Source organism: Anopheles coustani, chromosome 2 (genome assembly GCF_943734705.1).
Source record: "Anopheles coustani chromosome 2, idAnoCousDA_361_x.2, whole genome shotgun sequence".
Taxonomy (NCBI): Eukaryota; Metazoa; Arthropoda; class Insecta; order Diptera; family Culicidae; genus Anopheles; species Anopheles coustani.
Genome location: NC_071289.1, coordinates 62,343,158 through 62,355,888, shown reverse-complemented (window position 1 = coordinate 62,355,888; position 12,731 = coordinate 62,343,158). Strand labels below are relative to the sequence as shown.

Here is a 12,731-nt window from a genome sequence, read left to right as displayed (position 1 = left end):
TTGGTATATAGTTTGAACTTTATTCATATCAATGTGGTTTCTTTGTGACATGGTCATTTTTGGAGTTATTTGTTACTTTAAATTAATGCCCAAACACTGAACGGTAAACGTCAGCGATGATAACTAAAGACAAATACCAACATAAAGCTAAAAGTAACATATCGCAAAGCAAAGCTAATAGAAACCCGCCTACTTTGCTGGTAACTGTTGTTACGAGCTTCCTATATTATTGCCTACTTTACTCGGTGTTTAATTTTTCGGCTCGTTTCTTCATGACCCAGAAGTAAACTGGTGGCATCAAATGTCTTAGCCAGTATGCTACCCGCGGTGCAATCGGAGCCAGGATTATGTCCTTTTCATCCCGCGCAATTGCCTTAAGAATACTGGTCGCTGTGGCTTCGGGTGACGCTCCTCCGGCTGTTGCTGCATCCATTTCTAAAGAGAAAGCAATTCAGTCGGTTAGGCACGGAGAAGGAAATCATGTCGGTTTAATCGGTCCACTTACTTCCATACGCCTGCCCAGACCCGGTGAGAGCATTTATCGACATCGAGGTGTTAATGTAGCCCGGTGAAACGAGTGTCACTTTGATGTTGTCTTTCGCCACTTCCGCCCGTAGACTGTCGCAGAAGGCTTGCTGGGCGTGCTTGGATGCGCTGTACGCCGAACGGTACGGGATTGCAAACTTTCCTTGCACACTGGAAATGCATACAATACGGCCCTCCTTGCGCGCTATCATCGAAGGCAGGCAGGCTTTCGTCATGGCCACGGTGCCGAAGTAGTTTACCAACATGATCCGTATGTCCACATCGATGGCGGTTGAGAGGGCGTCCCCTCGCACACTAATGCCCCCGTTGTTGATTAGAATATCGATAGCACCATGAATTTCTAGTATCTCTTGCACTTTGCCGGCAATACTGTTCAGATCCGAGAGGTCCAGCGGGAGAATGACGGGCGGATGCGTTGGGACCGTCTGTTAGGAAGGGAAACACAGCGAAATCGTAACAACAAAAAGTTCTGAAAACGTTTCCACACGCACGCACCGTATGAACCGCCAACAGGTCCTTGCGGACACGCTCTAACTCTTCCTTTCGTCGGGCAGCTAGGATGACTTTGCAACCGGCAAGGAAAAAACTATGCGCCAATGCTTCGCCCAGACCGCCACTTGCGCCAGTTATGAGCACCACCTGATGGAAAAGAATTACCCGTAAACAATCAATCTCTTGGAAGCAAAGCGAGCAGTAAGGTTTTGCAACCACTTTACCTTCCCATTCAAACTCCGGGCGTAACGTTTTTCCTTCATTTTTCCTAACAGTTTGAAAACAAGACCGGGAATTGCTATCGGTAGCAGCAGCGTGGCAAACAGCCACCAATAAAGTGAACCACTTGTTCGTTCTGCAAGAGTTTTCATTTTTCGTTTTGTCACACGTCGTCGGGTGCGCGGAGCGTACTGCAAGGACTGCACGGTATTCGTTATCTTTGGACGTAGATTACAGCGTTTCAATGTTTACCAGCTGATTTCATGCATCAGCTGGAATTAGTTCTTTTTTTACTTTTTTCCTCACATATGTCAAACATTGCCCAAGATGTATATAGTATATGAAAAGGGAACTTGGTTGAGAAGTCATACTTAAAACTAATTGCCTGAATAAGTTGCTAATTATTCTATGTTTAAACACAATTCAAGGCATGTGTGTTTGAAAATGGAACCTGAAAACAACTTATTTGAAGTGAACCCGGAGAAACGAGGGTGCGTAATGAAGCCAAATGTATAGTAACCTTGAAGTTATTGTAGTTCACACTTGTCCCTCTCCTAGTCGGATAAAATTTATAAAAATCTCCAATCAATCAATCTACCCGCTTACTTTGCAAACTAGGTATTTCGATGCAATTCCATTTGCATTTTATTTTACGCCATAATTGTAAAATAAGATCAGATGCAATGCAATTTTTCGCACAGGTGTGAACGCTGTTTTATTTCCATGCACTCGCGTACAAACCTGTGTCAAACCTTCGTCGCTGCAGCGCAAGCCACCACCTCGGCGTATGAATCATACTAGAGATAACTAATAACGAGCTCATCATCGCGACTGGGGTCTGAGTAATACCATACTCCAGCGAACCATTGATTGAACAAGTAACGTCCACCGTGCGTTCGGTTTCCATAAGAACGCGAGAGTTTCAGTGTCGTGAAGTAAAGATAACAGTGTCCCCTGGTTGTGTCCCCCACCATCCGATTCAGTGTAACAACATTTTCAGAATGGAGCTGCTGTCCGTGCCACTGAAAAAACCTGCCGAAGTGGATATTGCCAAGCCCCTGAAAACGCTCATTCAGAGCAACTATCAGAATCTGGAAGCGGACAAGTTGAACGCCATAAATGAGGCAATTTCGGAGCTGAATACGCTACGAAACACGGCCGTGTGGAAGGTGTTCGACAAACAGGAGTCGGGGCTGGAGCTAAACTATCGGTATTACGATCAGCTGTGTTCACTGGAGGCGAAAATTCCTGTGCAGGAGCTCCAGGTGCCATTCAAATGGAAGGATGCCTTCGACAAGGGGTCGATCTTCGGCGGCCGTATCAGTTTGAGTGAGTATGGAAAAGCAAGCCGATAAACGACAAGAAGGAGAAGATAGTTTTCTAGAAAATTTCCAGCAACGCTCTTTCCGATTGCTTCTTTTTCGTTCACACAGCTCTAACATCACTTGCCTACGAAAGGACATGCGTGCTGTTCAACATAGCCGCACTGCAAAGCTGCGTGGCAGCAAGCCAGGGTATCGATACTGACGAAGGATTGAAGCTGGCGGCGAAACTGTTCCAGCAGAGTGCGGGCATTCTTTCCGCCCTGAAAACACTCGCCTCGGCAACGATCCAGGGCGAGCCTACGCCTGACTTGTCGCAGGACTGCCTCACCGCACTGGCCAATCTCATGCTCGCCCAGGCACAGGAAATGTTCGTCATCAAGGCCATCAAGGACAACATGAAGGAGCTGATAGTGGCAAAGTTGTGCGCCCAGTGCGAGGAGCTTTACTCGGAGGCGTTGCGTTCGATGCAGCGGGACACCGTACGTGCTCTGTGGGACAAAGAGTGGATATCCCAGGTGGCCGGTCGTCAGGCGGCCATGCACGCACTTACCATGCTCTACCACAGTCTGGTTTCAAAGAGCAACAAGGCGTTCGGGGAGGAAATCAGTCGGCTGCAGAAATCGATAGAGCTATTCAAGACGGCACAGTCGCGGGCCTCAAAACCAACGCTCTTTCAAGAGTACGCCAGCCGGGCAGCTAGGAACCTGGCCGAGGCGAAGAAAGACAACGATTTTATCTACAACGAAATCATTCCGGACGTTAACAGCCTCCCCGGCCCGGGCAAGGCGCAGCTGGCGAAGGTTTTACCTATGCCGGCCCATCTGAGTGAAGGCTTTAGGGACCTTTTCACGGCCCTGGTACCGGTTGCGGTCAATCAGGCGCTAGCGGCCTGCGAGGGACGAAAGACGGAACTGGTCAATGGAGAGATTATGCGTTTGCGCGAGGCAACAACAGCAATGAATGGGCTGCTGTCTAGTCTTAACCTTCCGGCTATCATTGAAGTGACGGCGTCGGGCGACAGTTTGCCACCGTCGCTGCAGGAGAAGGCAAGCGCGGTGCGGGAGAAGGGTGGCATCGGGCAATTGAAGGATTTGATCGAGCGTCTCCCGGAACTGTTCACCAGGAATAAGGAAATTCTTGACGAGGTAACGTTTCTTTTTATATGTACATATTTATTCAACTATTATACAACGATGTATTAATACAATATGCATTGGTGGTTTAATATTTTCAAATGATTATGGTTGAAAACGAGATGATATGAAAAGATTTCTTTTTACATCGATTAACACTCAGTAAAGTACGTGCCATGATCTTCGGCTAGCGGGTTGCTGGGAAACGCTGACGAGCAAAACAAGGCATACTGCGGAATAGCTGAGCGATTTGGTTCAAACGACGACTCGGTAGCACAATAGCCGAAGATCATGGCATGGGCGACAGTGAAGAGTTGTGCTCCGATTGCCTCATCTTATTTGCAACGTTTCCTAGAAACGAACAAGACAAAGCAATAGGCGCAAAAGCGAGTTAACTCAAACAAAAAATCGGCGGCTAATAACCGAAGGTCATGGCACAGACGACGATATGAAGTGGTAACGACTGTTTTTTAATACACCAAAAAGGGCCCGTTAAATGAAGTCTTAAAAATATTGTAATTTGTTTTTAATATTTTACGGATTTACATCTACGTTAATCGGGTTTTCTTCGCAGGCCTTCCGTATGCTTGATGAGGAGCGAGACTCGGACAATCAGTTGCGCGCACAATTTAAGGATCGCTGGACGCGTACACCGTCGGACAAGCTGGCCGGAACGTTCCGAGCGAACGGGGAAAAGTATCGTACGATCATCAACAACGCAACCGCGGCTGATAAGGTGATTCGCGAGAAGTTTGCCACCCACCGCCACGGTCTCGAGCTGCTATCGATGACGGCCGACCAGCTGGCGAAGGAGATTCCATCGGCCGGCGCGGGCGCCAACAGTCAGGCCTCGAACTCATCCGCCGCCCAGCGGCTCCGCTCGCTGATGGAATCGGTGGACACGATCAAAGCGGAGCGGGAGTGCATAGAGTCGGAGCTGAAGTCTCTCACGGTTGACCTGAAGGATCGCTTCCTGGGCGCCCTCGCCACCGAGGGAGTCATCAACGAGGCAGCGATCTCGCTGTCCGAAATCGGCAAACTGATTGGACCGCTGCAGGAACAGGTTGGCGAAACGCTCGCCCGCCAGCAAACGCTGTCCGCCGACATTCGTGAGGCACACGAAAAATTTGTCTCCGAGTCGGGAGTATCGACCGACCAGCGGGACAACATGCTATCGAAGCTGGCGGCCGCGTATGACGTGTTCACCGAGCTACAGGGCTACCTGCAGGAGGGTGAGACGTTCTACAATGGGCTCACGGAGATTCTGCTCGTGTTTCAGAGCAAAATCAGCGACTTTTGTTTCGCTCGCAAAACTGAGAAGGAAGAGCTGATGAAGGATCTGACGCACGAATCAAGCCGACAGGCCCCGGCAGTCACGCCGGTCATCCCGACACACCACACTTCTACCACTGCGTCGGCGGAACCAGCCGCATCCGCTAGCGCCCCATCGGGCATGGCCCCAGCGCCTTATCCTCACCAAATGCAGGGTATTCCGGTGGCGGGTGCGTATGGCGTTGGAGGGGTAGCCCCTGGGGCTGGTTTCACCGGTTACGTTCCGCCACCGATGCCACAAGGTTTCAATCCCTACGGAACGCTGCCCTACCCGACAGGTAAAATGTTCGCACAACAATTATTGCTTGCATCGATTCGTTACATGTTGGCGTTCTCTTTTCTCCGTTTTTAGCGTACACCGGTTTTCCACCGGCCACGAACATGATGCCTCCGGCGTACTACGGCACGTATCCGGGTGCGTACGGTGGGCAGCACCAGCAACAACCTGGAGCACACCAACCTGGTGCGCCAAACCCGAACAACCCAATGGGATGGTGAACACTCATCACCCAGCCACACTGAAAGAATCGAGATTTTTCGAAACATTATGTATGATAGTTATTAGAATTGGCCCTGCTATACCTGTTTTAAACAGCCGCGCACATTACAGGCTCGAATCTGCTGAGTATTTTTGGTCTTTTTCCACATGGATAACACGCAATATTTAAAAAACAAACACATGCGAATATACTGAGTTGTATTTGTGAATTTATGTACTGTTTCCCCCCGTTTTCCTATTGATTATCAAATAAAGCACTTTTTTTAATGCGTCTATTAGAGAATCATTATGTGTATCATTCGGCATGACTTTTCGGCTTTCGAACGCACATCACGCTCGTTTGATGACTATTCAAAATTATTAATTATTTAATCCTTGGTATGACGAAACACAAATCCAAAACGGTAGCCTGATTGTTTATTTAAATGGCTAATTTAAAACAAACGCAAATGCCGCCACACAAACTCTAGGGAGTCTTAATTCAATTAGAATTAATTTCATGCCCGTGTGCAACATTCAATGAATCGACGTGAACCCCTCTCCATTTAAAGATAATTTGATGATAAGTAGAATCATTATTAATTGTTAGAGAAGTTTCCACTCCTCAATGGGCCTAAAAACCATCAAATGAAGCATTTATAATGTTAATAAGTTGTCACTAAGTTTAACAAAGAAATGGAGTAAATATTGATGCACGATCATTAGATACATTATTTTTCACATATTTTTTTTAATTGCATCACGAAAAAACTATGATAAGCACGATCTACAACATGGTACTACCAAGAACTCTGTTCACTGTCTGTTCACTACTGTTTGATTACTTATAGTGTCAGTGCCGTTGAAGTTTCCCACACGTTCCGTTTGCCATTCTGTTCTGTACTGCACACAAATGTTCCTTTCGAATCAGAGAAACACCAAATAGAGGTTGAGTGGCTAATTTATCACTCTGCAACTCCTTCTTCGGATGCTGTTCGTTGAAAACGCCATCCTCTGTGCGTCGCATTTCATTTAGCGAGCCTATACTTTACCTCGACGATACGATTATGAGATAAATGCTCCAATTTACTTTAGCTACTGCTTCAGTCTACTGATGAGGGGAACCCAATGCTCGAATCCAACGGTCAGTCTCGAGCGGGAAATCGTGAGCAGCGCATGTGATCCTTTGGTATAAAGGAAATTTATAATCCGATCCGTGTTTAAAAGTTCGTTTTCCCACCGGGGAGAGTTTTAGGTGGTTGTGATGGATTTTGACTCCGTGCTGGAACTATGCGATGGATTCGGGGCGTACCAGAAGATCGTCATCGGGGTGCTGCTGTTTCCAGCCACATTTCCCTGCGCGTTCCACGCTTACAGGTAGGGCTGGGTAGTGAAGATTTATCGGCCGGAGGTAAAACGTATGTAGTTTGTTCCGGGAAAATATCCAAGTGATTTTTAAATACTCCTTAAATAACCGATCTTTTATTGAAATTAGTTTTGGCTCATGTCGTTTATTTTCGACACATAGGAGCTATTTTTTGTCTCGGTAACAATTTTACTACTGCTCGTCCTAATGATATAGATTTACTTTAGTACAGAAATCTAAAATAAAATAAATAAATAAATCAGAAATAAAAAAATAAACAGAAATTAAATCATATTTTCTTCCATTTTCCAGCCAACTGTTTTTAGCGGCAAAACCGAACCATTGGTGTCGGGTACCAGAATTGGAGGGACTTTCGTACAATTTGACTGGCTTTGCCAGAAACATAAGGTACGCTTCATTGTATCAATCAAACCATCACAGATAGTTTCATTACTTAATGGTGGTTGCTTACCTTCAAACAAGTTATGATTTTTTCTGGCCCAGGCCAATGATTTTCGTCTCCAGAATTAAGAAGAACAATTTTTTTATTGAAGTTAATTTTCGGTACGGTTCTCTTTCGGACCAGCTTACCTTACTACCGGCAGTCGGATGGAAGGATTGAGTATTCCAAGTGTTCCATGTATTCGCGAAATTACTCGGAAATTGTCAGTCGTTTGATGGACACCGAAGCCAGTGGTAGCGGCCTAGCAGAAATTGTCGAACCGAGCAACGGTACTACCTCGTGCCAGAATGGATGGAGCTACGACAAGTCCATCTTTAACTCCACCGTGGTGACAGAAGTAAGATGATGCATTTGATACATTTTGCATACCATGTATCAGAAATAAATTCACATTAAAATTAATGAATTGCAGCTTTTTCTTTGGAATATGGGAGTGCTTGCTGATGTCAAACATTACAGAATATTATGTTTTTCTATTTTCTTTCGACTAAGTGGGATCTCGTTTGCGACCGAGACTTTGACACCACCGTCGCTTTGATGGTGTTCGGTGTGGCCGGTTTGATTGGGAACCTAGGCTTTGGGTACATGCAGGACTACTGGGGCCGGAAGCTATCGTTTTACATCTGTTTGCTGGTACAGGTCACGGCGGGTGCCCTAGGATCCGCCGTCTGGAGCTATGGGTCCTGGTTGACCTCACGTATCATCGTTGGACTAACCGTTCCAGCTATTCTGTCTAGTCCTTACATGTTAGGTAAGTAAATTTAAATTTTGGATGCATGAATGATTCAACATCAAGATAGCCACGGACTGCTGAGGCTGGATGTGTGTCAAACTCTAAGCCTGCTTCTTGTTCTGCAGCGATCGAACTCGTCGAGCCGAAGCGTCGTAACTTCTGTACCATAATTTCCAACATTGCCTACTCGGTCGGACTGGTGCTGCTATCGGTGATCGTGTATTATGAACGAGACTGGCGTTCACTCTCAATCGCCGTATCCGTGCCGCTTCTGATGCTGTTATTCTTCTATTCACTTATCCCCGAAAGTCCCCGGTGGCTGGCTGCTCGAGGTCAGTATGGCAAGGCGCAACAAATTCTCCTGAAAATTGCCAGGTAGGCTAGCTGTCCCCTATGTTTTTATCCTTGACATTCTGGAACCGTATGAATGCGTTGGTAGGTTTTAATCTTACCAGTTTTAACGTTTCCGCATCAACACGTTTTTATCATAAATTGTTAACTGAGTACTGCAATCGTTTAACTGCCCATGGCCATGAGAAGTCCGAAACTTATCTGTGCTATCATACTATGTAAAGCCAGTAGGCCAATGATACAGGATAAAAAACAAATCTGTTACGAGTTACGCACGCAGTTCGTATCAACAACGAAAAACTAAACCAGCCTCTTTTCGACAGAAGAACAAAACTGCCTTGTTTAACAATGAAGACACTGTTTGTTTCTTTGGCTTGAGTTGGCACCAACTCATCATAATCATAAATGTAATATAGGGGTGGCTGGGGTAATACGCACCCCTGGGGCAATACGCACCCCTTCCAATTTCCCTTGAAAGACGAGTTTTTAACGCGTAAAAAGTTTTCACCCTGTAAGATCAATCTAAAATATGGTCACCCTGTGAGTTTGGCAGCTCTACATCAACAGAAACGCGAAATAAACGCAAAACAAAATCATTCTCAGCTCAGACTGTTTTTGTTATAATGTGACGTACCGTTCCGCTAAGAAATATTAAGTGCAAAAACCTATATTTACCCACGAGGAATACGAAATTTCGTGAATTGAGAATCAGTGCTTGAGACTGTTCATGAAAATTTCGGGAAAAATGCAGATTTACTCATATTTTAGTTGAAAATGTGTTCAACTATGAATGGGGGCAATATGCACCCAGTATGTAGGGGTAAAATGCACCAGTTTGTAAACAAACTATCTTTATTTGACGTTGGATGTTGCCTCTTTGTTGTGGTGCGTATTGCCTCTTTGTTATGGTGCGTATTGCCCCTTTGTTGTGGTGCGTATTGCCCCTTTGTTGGGGTGCGTATTACCCCTAGCACAGGTGCGTTTTGCCTCAACCAGATACAGATCGATCAAAAATTGAACTTTTTCAAAACTGAAGAAATTACGATTTTCTTAGCTAAAAAAGCAAACATTCTTGAACTGGTAACTAGTTTGAACCTTTATGAATCCTATTCAGTGATAAAATCAACAATCAAGAGCCAACTTAATAGAAAATTTTATAGTTTTTCTTAAGGGGTGCGTATTACCCCATCCACCCCTACATTGTCCAATTTTCTATCTCTCCACAAACAAAGATGAAAAATACAAAAAAGCAATTAAAGTTTCCTTCCCTTGGAACACTTTCGAAACTACTGAATCGTACATAATCTTTTATGTATCATCAGAAGTCATGAAATAGTGGAAGAACTAATGAAGGATTCTTGAACAAAGTACGCGAACATGAATATTTGAAAAATCAAATTCATCTCATTTGGTGTTTGAAAAATGTCATTGTGAAGATCTCGGATAAAACAACCTTGACCTTACAATAAATGTCAACAACAGAATCCCGTCACGAAGCCACCTGATTTGCGACCATTGAATGTTTTATTTTTGTTTTGATCAACTGCACAAGTTTTGTTTGTCTCGTGTGGGCTTTAGGCGAATGGCAACGCAACGATGTTGACGGCGGAAAACATGAATTTAAAGTGTCGTTTGTGTTTATGCTCAGTGGGGAATCAAATAGAGTTCTGTGGATCCCTTACTGATAATGGGTTTTGCGAAATGGTTAAAACAGTTTTCCATTTCCCGGTACGTATCCGAATTGTGAGCCTTCCATGAATGGTTCTATATCGAGGTTTCCGTATGCTTTCAGCTTCCAATGGTCCAAACTATTTCTGGTAGCAACTACAACTTACCAGTAACGGTGTGCCCACAATGTTACACTACCATTCGGAACTTTTACAGTTTTACTAAACTCACGGAAGCCAACCAGGAAAAATTGCAAACAGAATATGGCAATAAAGCTACTAGTTTGTCACAAGATTCTGTTGTTAATGCAACCGACGTGAATCATGACGATGTACCTCCTCTGTTGATGTGGGTTGATGCTGCAGTCGAGAGCAATCATGGATCCAACTTGGTGACAAGAAACACATCCAATGAAAACGGTAGCCATTCGCGAAGTTCAGTCAACCAAGCTACGCCAGACGACACTGGCGAAATTCCTTCTGCAGAATGTGCTATCAAAGTAAATGCTACGAAACAACTTACAAAAGTTGAACGACGTGTAAGTCTGGTTACGGCAAAAATTGACATGCTTATTCAAAGCATAGGAAAAACACGCGTCGAGTCCATTTATAATCGCTTTCATCGTCTATCTTTTGAGTTCAATGCAACCGAAACGGAAGATGAGCTTATATCTTTAAACAATCAGTTGGAGGAAAAACAGTACAAGGAAAAAGTGTTAGGTTGGCTTGCAACCAATATCACCACAGTGGATAGTGCCAATCGCATGAATGAAGCATTAGATTTGATTTTTACTAGAAAATTTTTTGACGAATGTAATTGGACAGGAAAAAGTTCGATTAGAGGCCAACAAAAAGTAGCAATAAGTAAATACACCAACGTGCTTGAGTTATTCCGACTTATTGGAACTACGAAAGACAACAGTGTCAACTCTAGTGATCTTAAACTTTTTTTCATGGGTAAGCTTCAGCGTTCGAAAAGTAGGTTGCATTTAAACGGTATTCGTAGAACATATTCACGTAAAAAAATATAAATCCTTGCTCATTCATTATAAATATAATTCAAAAATTGATTCACCTCATAAACAATGATTTTGTTTTTTTGGGCGGAGGAGATCTTTGAATGACAACCGGTTCCCGTGGCCTGCCATGGGTCCACGGTTAGTGTAGGATTCTTATCGGCTAAAACCCCCGACGTCTTTTGGTTCTTGCCTGGATGTAGCCGGATGACTTTACTACAGGATGATAGGTTTAATAGTGCATAAGACCGTCCAAATATTAATACAAAAAAACAAACGCAATATGGTTATGTTTTAGTCCATAATTACATTTCATAGCTTACTGTGTTTCTAGGCATACAGTTTATTTCATTCATTCCATGGGGTTTGAATACCATATGTTAAATTCAAATTTTGATATTTATTTAGTACAATATTTATGCTGTTCGACCTTTGTTAATTGTTCCTCAATGCGATTGTTCCAGGGTAAATGGAAAAACAATTGATGAAGGTTACTGCCAGCTGCTAGATGAACGCATCAAGGCAATCGCTAGGACGGATGGAGAAGACCCGGTGCTGCCCATCAATGGGTCCGGCGCTGCAAGCGGTACGGTTGTCACCAGTAGCCCAGACATTGGCCTGCGTCACCTGTTTGCGAAGCCACAGATGCGCCGGAAAACCACTTTTGTGGCTTTTATCTGGTTGACGAATACGAGCGTTTACGTTGGGTTGAGCTATTACGCGCCGGCCCTTGGTGGGGACGAAATTTTTAACTTTTTTCTAGCCGGCCTAGTCGAGCTGCCGACATATATTGTGCTTTGGCCAAGCCTTAACCTGTTCGGGCGACGCGGCGTTCTCTTCACGACGATGGTCATCGGGGGACTGGCCTGTGCGCTAACCATAGTGCCGCAGGGTATGTGGAGTCGATTTTGTGAAACGCAGTTCAGCTCATCATTTTACGATACGCTGGAATAATATATATTTCCCCGCTAGGCCGCGGCACAACGCTTCTCCTGTACTGCATTGGCAAGATGGGCGTTTCGTCGGCGTTCGTAGTGGTGCCATTGACGGCGTCAGAAATCTATCCAACCGTCGTACGCGGCCTGGGCATGAGTTTTTGCTCCGTAGTTGGCATGATCGGACCGATCGTCATACCACTAATGAACTATACTGTAAGTAGCAACACACCATGCGAAAAAAGAATACCTAAAAACAGCCAACATATGTTTGCAGGGTAAAGAAAACGTGGCAATACCGTTGGTAATCATGGGACTGGCTCTGACGGCCGGTGGAATAGCGAGCCTTTTCTTGCCGGAAACTAAAAACATGCCTCTTCCACAAACGCTGGCCGATGGGGAAAAGATAACGCTGACAAATCCATTTCTGGATCCGTTTTACAGACGGAAAAGATCATCACCTTTGGGAGGAAAGCACTAGATGTACACTTCTAACTCTTCAAATTTCAGTTCACCAGCGAATGCAATGATTTCATGATAATAAAGTATGCAGCGTAAGTAGGGCGTAAGTGTAAAGCTGACAAAAATGAAATTGTATTCGAATGTGTAATAAAATATTGATTTGTTATAATATAATATTTCTTTTAGCTTTCCCTTAGCATTGAACAATTTGAG

The 12,731-nt window shown here is 44.6% G+C and overlaps 4 protein-coding genes across 4 annotated transcripts; 3 read left to right on the top strand and 1 right to left on the bottom strand.

Moving 5' to 3' along the window:
• Positions 1-4: 4 nt before the first annotated feature.
• Positions 5-1,518, bottom strand: LOC131263623 (dehydrogenase/reductase SDR family protein 7-like). The gene is made up of 4 exons (XM_058265853.1): positions 1,263-1,518; positions 1,042-1,185; positions 506-971; positions 5-435 (listed from the first exon to the last, which is right to left on the bottom strand). The coding sequence occupies exons 1-4, from the start codon at positions 1,407-1,409 to the stop codon at positions 239-241; spliced, it is 954 nt and encodes a 317-aa protein (XP_058121836.1). The 5' UTR covers positions 1,410-1,518; the 3' UTR covers positions 5-238.
• Positions 1,519-2,041: 523 nt separating this feature from the next.
• Positions 2,042-5,823, top strand: LOC131261854 (programmed cell death 6-interacting protein). The gene is made up of 4 exons (XM_058263699.1): positions 2,042-2,586; positions 2,691-3,727; positions 4,290-5,325; positions 5,400-5,823. The coding sequence occupies exons 1-4, from the start codon at positions 2,259-2,261 to the stop codon at positions 5,543-5,545; spliced, it is 2,547 nt and encodes an 848-aa protein (XP_058119682.1). The 5' UTR covers positions 2,042-2,258; the 3' UTR covers positions 5,546-5,823.
• A 966-nt stretch (positions 5,824-6,789) lies between these two features.
• On the top strand, positions 6,790-12,631 carry LOC131263203 (beta-alanine transporter). Its single transcript, XM_058265370.1, has 8 exons — positions 6,790-6,902; positions 7,204-7,299; positions 7,478-7,691; positions 7,847-8,105; positions 8,213-8,462; positions 11,586-12,013; positions 12,094-12,272; positions 12,334-12,631. The coding sequence occupies exons 1-8, from the start codon at positions 6,790-6,792 to the stop codon at positions 12,535-12,537; spliced, it is 1,743 nt and encodes a 580-aa protein (XP_058121353.1). The 3' UTR covers positions 12,538-12,631.
• LOC131263204 (uncharacterized) lies at positions 10,002-11,290 on the top strand. The gene is made up of 2 exons (XM_058265371.1): positions 10,002-10,166; positions 10,231-11,290. Exons 1-2 carry the CDS (start codon positions 10,035-10,037, stop codon positions 11,134-11,136), a joined length of 1,038 nt encoding a protein of 345 aa, XP_058121354.1. The 5' UTR covers positions 10,002-10,034; the 3' UTR covers positions 11,137-11,290.
• Positions 12,632-12,731: the final 100 nt, after the last annotated feature.

Bases quoted from the DNA above. Each gene is read 5' to 3' on its own strand.
- LOC131263204 (XM_058265371.1), top strand. From the start codon at position 10,035: ATGTTGACGGCGGAAAACATGAATTTAAAGTGTCGTTTGTGTTTATGC. The intron at 10,167-10,230 runs GTACGTATCCGA...GTATGCTTTCAG, and splicing joins AAACAGTTTTCCATTTCCCG to CTTCCAATGGTCCAAACTAT.
- LOC131263203 (XM_058265370.1), top strand. From the start codon at position 6,790: ATGGATTTTGACTCCGTGCTGGAACTATGCGATGGATTCGGGGCGTAC. The intron at 6,903-7,203 runs GTAGGGCTGGGT...TCCATTTTCCAG, and splicing joins TGCGCGTTCCACGCTTACAG to CCAACTGTTTTTAGCGGCAA. The intron at 12,014-12,093 runs GTATGTGGAGTC...TTTCCCCGCTAG, and splicing joins GCTAACCATAGTGCCGCAGG to GCCGCGGCACAACGCTTCTC.
- LOC131261854 (XM_058263699.1), top strand. From the start codon at position 2,259: ATGGAGCTGCTGTCCGTGCCACTGAAAAAACCTGCCGAAGTGGATATT. The intron at 3,728-4,289 runs GTAACGTTTCTT...TTTTCTTCGCAG, and splicing joins ATAAGGAAATTCTTGACGAG to GCCTTCCGTATGCTTGATGA. The intron at 5,326-5,399 runs GTAAAATGTTCG...CTCCGTTTTTAG, and splicing joins AACGCTGCCCTACCCGACAG to CGTACACCGGTTTTCCACCG.
- LOC131263623 (XM_058265853.1), bottom strand. From the start codon at position 1,409: ATGAAAACTCTTGCAGAACGAACAAGTGGTTCACTTTATTGGTGGCTG. The intron at 972-1,041 runs GTGCGTGCGTGT...CCTTCCTAACAG, and splicing joins ACCTGTTGGCGGTTCATACG to ACGGTCCCAACGCATCCGCC. The intron at 436-505 runs GTAAGTGGACCG...CTTTCTCTTTAG, and splicing joins GTCTGGGCAGGCGTATGGAA to AAATGGATGCAGCAACAGCC.